Source organism: Dendronephthya gigantea, unplaced genomic scaffold, assembly GCF_004324835.1.
Source record: "Dendronephthya gigantea isolate DGI-Jeju-01 unplaced genomic scaffold, DenGig_1.0 000289F, whole genome shotgun sequence".
NCBI classification, from domain to species: domain Eukaryota; kingdom Metazoa; phylum Cnidaria; class Anthozoa; order Malacalcyonacea; family Nephtheidae; genus Dendronephthya; species Dendronephthya gigantea.
In genome coordinates, this window is record NW_021163299.1 from 54,188 (window position 1) to 61,569 (window position 7,382).

General features: G+C 37.9%; 1 protein-coding gene across 1 annotated transcript; it reads right to left on the reverse strand.

The window, feature by feature from the left end:
* Positions 1 to 3,337: 3,337 nt before the first annotated feature.
* Positions 3,338 to 5,387, reverse strand: LOC114541414. Its single transcript, XM_028561339.1, has 2 exons — positions 5,312 to 5,387; positions 3,338 to 4,421 (listed from the first exon to the last, which is right to left on the reverse strand). The coding sequence occupies exons 1-2, from the start codon at positions 5,350 to 5,352 to the stop codon at positions 4,022 to 4,024; spliced, it is 441 nt and encodes a 146-aa protein (XP_028417140.1). The 5' UTR covers positions 5,353 to 5,387; the 3' UTR covers positions 3,338 to 4,021.
* Positions 5,388 to 7,382: the final 1,995 nt, after the last annotated feature.

Sequence of the window (7,382 nt, forward strand, 5' to 3'; positions counted from 1 at the left end):
AATACTCCATCCCGGCGCAAAGGTGCACATTTTTAGCCAAAACATATAGCAATTACATATACTGCCCTTATAGAAACAGCGGATCGAAACTGTCAAAAATGCGCACAATTTTTTCTGCAGAGCATATAGCAATGCCGTCGCCCATACAGACACGAAAATCCCAAACGCACGCACAGGGGAGTTTATACTCACCATTATAACAAAAAATCAATCCACGTCATCTTCGAGACATCTAATTGTGACACAAATTGTGCCCCCTGCCTACGATAACCCAAGCAAGACTTCTCCAGAAACATTATGTGTTGATGCATAAAATGTATCATCTGACTCTCGTGTCTGGAAAAATCTTATTCGCCTGTCCTGCCTGTCTCAGCTTAGGAATTAATAAGGTTGCATCTGCACACAAATTACTTAGGAATTTGCATATAATTTTTGGTTAAGAAAAATTTTTGGTGTTTGAGTGCAGATGCACCTATATATTTATGTTATCTCAGTTTTGTGACCACCCAAGTAAAGTACTCAAACCTCTTTGAACCTCTGGCAAACGATGTTCGATTTTACGATGTTCGACTGAACCAAAGCGATCTTGACCAAAAGCAACTTTCTTTTGTCATATAGTCTACAAAAATTTTATATAAGCCTTAGTGCGCACGTAACAAATAAATATATATGCACAGACTTAACAAATAAATATATATCACACGTGGCAAAAAAATGAAGGTTTGATCGAGCCAACAGTAATACGAGATCTGATGATTCATGATTTCATCGATAGGGCCTGATTTCAATGCTTGATGGGAATTATTTCCAAGCGCGACTCATGCATACGGTATTTTTAATCAAACATGCCTTATATCAAACACTACACTCTAGAAATTAATCAATAAGTTTTCATACCTTTATATGCACGTGTTAAAACACCTCGACGTATCCATAGATATGAATATCCAGCGAATATTTGGAATAAGGCTTCGCAAAATTATTGGTAAAGATCTTTACCCGCGTGCTTATGAACTTGATTGGCGCGATTTCATATTTGTTCACTTCACCGCTCTATAGCTGGCAACAGCCTTCAAAGTGCAAATGTGCAATGACCATACATGCCAAATGCATGCCGGATTACAATTTAATATCCGGAATGCAATTTCCTTATAAAGAGAACCCAAATCAAAATTAGTGAATATTTTCCTATTGTCCAAGCAGCTGTTAAATATGAATTCTAATGTTCATTTTCTGTGAGGTCAAACTTAAATGTTTGTAAGACCTATGATAATATAACGAATTAGGTTTCTTTTAGATATAAATTATCGCCAATATTGTATTAGGCTTACGCTGCAACATGTCAGCTGCCAATTTTACCAATTGGGCTTGTGCCAGTGTGCAAAAGGACTGCACAAACTTGGTAAAAACATAGCGCTAAAACTTTACCTCGTAAAATACGCAATTTGTAGACCGCGTGTCTTTCATTGCTTATGCTATAGTTTAATATCCAGAAAGCTTATATATATAGTTAAATGGTATAATATCGATTATAATTTCTGGTTTGTTATATTTGTCACATGATCCTGAATATTTTGAACAATTAGTATGGCTTGTGTTTTGTGCCTATCAAAGTTTAGCTATACGCTAAATTTCAGTGAGCAATATTATGATGTTCATTGGGCGACTTCCTTGTGGTTCTATTTTTTTCATTACCTTCATACAATCTATATCATTTGTACAATTTGAGCTTTTCCGCGTTCCCGAGTTGCGATGTGTTTTATTCGGATCGCCCTCGGCCGGTGAACGTCGGCGTCCACGATCAAGCGCTTCAAAAGATCTATGTCTATTGTTGATACAATTATTGCGATGTAGTTTAATAGTTATTTACATTTATTTCATTGTTTACACAACTATATAAGGGTTTTAATCATTGCATACTATAGATATGCAGTTATCCGGTTTTGCTCCTAGCCTATAACGCCGGCTGCTTCGTATCTATCCCAATGACTATTTAAACGACTTCCAACAACCACACAACAACTATGCAATTCTACGTAATGCTGCTTTTAAGGTATATATGGCTAGAGACGTTGCATGTTTGTGCGCGCGTTGAACTTTGGCTTTATGGAAACAACAAAAGTATTAAAGCATAGATTCTAACCATTGCATTGCCGCGGCGTTCAAAAAACAATAAATTTTTGAAAATAGAAAGCTTTTTCAGTTTATGACTTGAAATTTGACCTTAATGACATAATTGCATGCACTGAACGCTAAGAGAAATCTTGAAGCGCACGAAATAGCATTCGATTCGGCTAAAATGATATAACCCCTCTACAAGCCTTCTGTTAAGGAACTGAATACGTTTCTAGGAATATTATGTGTTACACATTCGTCGCTTCTTCTATAAAGTTGTAACATTGCAAATGTTTAATCTAATGTTCTACCAAATCCAATGCGATTGAACAAAATTCCGGCAAACGTTCCAACGAACGGTAAATCAAAACGGTTGAACGCTTTTGGAACTATTTTCGAACTTTTTTTCTCGAGGCGTTCGAACGGGGAATTTCGAACAATGAACGATCTCGAAAATCGTTTCAACGAACGCAAGAACGCTTGAAGTGTTTGAACCGGAAACGAATGAATAATGAACGATATTTTTCAAGGAACCAAATAGCGTTAACGTATGTTTTCCCGTGGAAGGCCACACATAAACAACAAAGTAAATTGCTTCGCACGAGTGGCAAATCACAACTGTTTGACTGTTACTGGTCTGCTTGCTTCTACTACCTATAATTAACTTTGTTGACTAGGTACATATGACATTGATCCAGTATTTATGTGTAGCTGTCAACGGAGCGTAATTAGCCCTAAAGCTGTTGGACGGCATGTATAATAACATATGTCTGCAGTCAGTGCAGTGGCATGACTGTGGCCATGTTCTTCAGGTATATTTTGCTATTGTTTTTACAATTTTACTCCATTTTATGATTTTAATATTATCCGTGCTGTACTGGGATTACGAAGCAATAAAGAGTAGTGTACGTGCGGATAGCGATCGAAGCTCTGGCTCCCTCATAGCTGAACATAAACAACGTATAATGTTACACCCGCTACTTGCGTTTACCTGTTAATCATTTTCCCCCTCCAGGTATATCAAACATGCCCATGCAACAGACAGTTGACATATTTTACCGTTGTTTGATTTAAACACCAGTATCATGGTCTACGATCAAAGGATTCCCCAAATCGTCTGGTTTCGTCCGTGAAATTGGGTATATAAATTCATCAAACCGTTTATACGGATGAATAGGCCCATCCAAAAAAACGGTTCATTTTTCTGTGCGTTTAAACGGTTATTCGTATCCGTCCAAACGCTTTCTCCAAAGCGTAAAAACGCTTTCTTGAAAGCGTTAAATTTTTTCATCGAACCGTTTTAACGTTTTAACGAAGCGTGAAAACGCTTTACGGCATCCGTTTACTAGCCGTTTGTAATCCGTTTTTTTGCCCATTTAAACGGAAAAGCGTCAATGTTTGTTTTCCCATGGAGGGTCACAAATGTTTCTGCGAAAAACTTAATATCAGAACCAGTACTTTCTGATACAGAGTCGTCCAAGCTTCTTTCTGCAGCATAAAAAATATTCGCACAGGTAGTGTTTTCTGAAAATGATGATACTTTTTTCAGGAAAATACTTTCCCAATCCAAAATGCTCTTCTTCTCCTCTCCATCTCTATCATATTCTTTCATATAGTAAACCATTCTCAGCGCATTTGTGGAATGAAGTGAATCGTCGGAGGCATTATTTCCAAACATTTTATTAAAATTATCGACGAGTCTTCTGCCATTGGCCATAAGAAAAGCATCGTTTTGTAGAACGGTCTGGATACGTTGTGTAATATTGGCAATCAAGTTTTCCTTTTGATAATCGAAAACTTCTAACAGGTTTGTTGAGGCACAACTTCTATTCAAGTTTTTCCTATAACAGTGTTCGTCGTAGTGATCTATATCTGTAATAATGTTGTGTAAATCGATCATTTCTGCCTAACATTCTTGCGACAGAACGGATTTGTCATGTTTAGGCAAAATAACCACTTCTTCTTGTCGTACTTCGAGTTCAAACCCTAGACTTTTCGCCTCTTTTATATCCTGTGATGCTTCACTGTTCTCGGGTAGGTACAAATATTTCACATTTTTGTCAACTTTTAACATTACAAAACCACACGTTAGGCCAATTGTGACAAGGAGACAACAAAATATTACTCGTAAAGGTCGACGCGAAATGAAGATAGCAGATATTTCAAACAGTTTTTCAAGAAATATGATCAAAATCATCTGAACCCATGCCCATTTCTCTCTGTAGCAATAACGTGACTTCGAGACACGATATTCCTCGTTCGTAATGTCAATATTATCAGCATTGCTCTTTGTCTTTGAATTGATACTGTCAAGAAGGTATAAACAATTAGCTACACTCAATATATTAACACGGAACGGCTAAAATGGGTACCCGATTGCGAACCCAATTTCATACGTGCTCATGCTACCAATACAAAGCCGAGCACAGATAAATGGGCAGGTATACCTATTTAACAGTGCCGTGCCTGTAAATTGAGCGGTAGCGTAAACGGGCCTTTATTTAGTGGTTGCGACGCTGAGATGAGGAATAACCGTACCGAGGTCATGAAATGAGTAAATTATTTTAGTAATGCGTGCAACATGTCTAACCCAGTATTTGATTATGAATTGAGTATTATAAATGGTTAGCAACACCTGACAATGTGTTACGAAGTTTTAGAAACATCCGGTCTATTCGAGTGAATTTTGGATATGTTGAATAGCTACCATTCGACTATTCATGTTTCGTGCAACGCGTTTTTATCTATAACTATATTCACTTGTTTAGCAGATTCACACAGTTTATGGTACATTTATTGACCTTTCGAACAACCGGCCTCCTTATTTCTGCGCCGCCTGAAATTTTTGCTCTAACCAGTTTCAACTCGTCTTAAACTCACGCATGCGCATATCTCACAAAAGCCAAACGTCCATCATATAATGGCGGACAACTTCAATTGCGCATTTCCATTCCCGGGCGTAAATAAAAACCTCGGGGCGGTATTACCACCCGCGCCCGGCGTTTCGCACCGACTCGGGGATTACCAGCTTTTGGGTTGTTTCTGCATTTCGGTTCCTCTGTTATGACGCAAGAAGAGAAAGTGTCACATTTTTTTAGAATTTGAACGCGCATAAGCATCGTTAATATTGGCCTTTATTGGGTGCAAATTTGTCACTAGAAAGATTTTTTTAGGAATAGAACAATCAATTTTTTACCTTCTACTTGTAGTTTCAGCAACAGTCGTTCTGGTAGTCATCCTCGCCTTTAATTGGCACGAGATTGCCAAACCTTGTCCCTGAAGAAATATATGAGTAGCCACGTTATATTTTTGCAAACGTAAATGTTATTCGGGCGTATTCTAGAATAGAATTTAAATTTCGAGACCATCAGAGAATTTTATACGGATCTTGGATTTGATGTGTATGGGAGCAGCGGAGTAACTAGAATGATCATTGGGCAACCTCGTTCCCAGGGCCTTTTCCCTAGGGGCTAGCGGAAAGTAGAGGAAAGGCCCTTGGATCGGCCTGTAATGACTGACATTACTAGCTACATATTACTAAGTAAATTTCCTATTGCTTGAACAGCGGTAAAAAATAATGTAGGTCATCATCAGGCCCCATTCACAAGTAGACGGGAACCAAACGAGATTATTGTGAGCAGATACATAATTATACGCTTAATGTACCTATTTTTAGCTCGCCTGCACTTTAGTGCAAGAGAGCTATTGCTATAGTCTTGGCGTCCGCGTCCCCGTCCCCGTCCCCGTCCCCGTCCCGTCCCCGTCCCCGTCCCCGTCCCCGTCCCCGTCCCCGTCCCCGTCCCCGTCCCCGTCCCCGTCCCCGTCCCCGTCCCGTCCCCGTCCCCGTCCCCGTCCCGTCCTCGTCCCGTCCGCGTCCACACTACATGATAAGTAGAATGTTAAGATGCCACTTTTATTTTCCCATTATTTTCAACTTATCTACTTAAGGAGTCTATTTGTTGCAAAAGAACCATTTACCAGGGGGGAGTGAACATTATACAACAAAATATAATGATAAGGTCAATGTTAAAATGCTATATTTTTTCTATACTTTGGCTTTACATCAGAGGAATCATTATCAATATAAGTCATCAATATGCATTGTGACTATTTATTGCCATTTGGTACACATTTATACAATAATAAAGAGAGTTTTGCTCAAAATTATCAAATGATAAGGTGAATGTTAAGCTAATTAGCATAATGATAAGGTCAATGTTAAGATGTTATATTTTTTAAATATTATGGCTTTGCATCAGAAGATTCATCATAAATATAGCTCATCGATATGTCTTGTGACTATATGGTGACATTTAGTACACATTTACACAAAAATAATGGGAATTTTGTTCAAAATTATCAAATGATAAGGTGAATGTTAAGCTAATTAGCATAATGATAAGGTCAATGTTAAGATGTTATATTTTTTAAATATTATGGCTTTACATCAGAGGAATCATCATAAATATAAGTCATCGATATGCATTGTGACTATTCAGTGCCATTTGGTACACATTTATACAATAATAAAGAGAGCTTTGCTCAAAATTATCAAACGATAAGGCAAATGTTAAGCTTATTAGCATCATGATAAGGTCAATGTTAGAGTTATCCAGAGTTATCACGCTCATTACGATTTTCATGGCTATTGTGTAGCCCTGTTTTTTTTAGTTCAAAGTTGTAGCTGAATCATATTTAACGAAACTATTTGTACAACCCTAAGCCAAATGAGAAACTTTCAAATATTTTCACCCGTATGCTACCATTTGTTTGTATTGTACATGTACAATTATAAATTATGAGATTGTGTTGTGGTTAAAGTTTAAAGAATATTGTCAGATAATTCGCAATTACAAGCTTTAGCACATAAGTATTTATAAGTAGAAAGCCGATAGGCTCGGAATGCAAAGGCAAATGGCAACGCATGTGACATAATTTGCATATTATTTATGTAGATACACATGCAAATATATTATTAAAGCACCTATAAGATTTATGTACATACCTTTTCGTTGTTTGATGCATAATCCTTTTTTGTGTAGATATAAAAATCCAATCTTGTTTATTTCATAAAGCTAGGCGCACACACGACGATTTTAGTCGGCCGATTCCTGTCTAGATTGTCCAGATGGATGTTTTCATCAAAATGTGGCGACTGGCGATCTATACTTGTCAGATTAGACCAAGTCACCAAGTAGACTCGCGTACACGCGCGAGGCGCGAGCGCCGCGAGAAGGAGAACATGTCTGGGCAAGGGCTGCCTATAT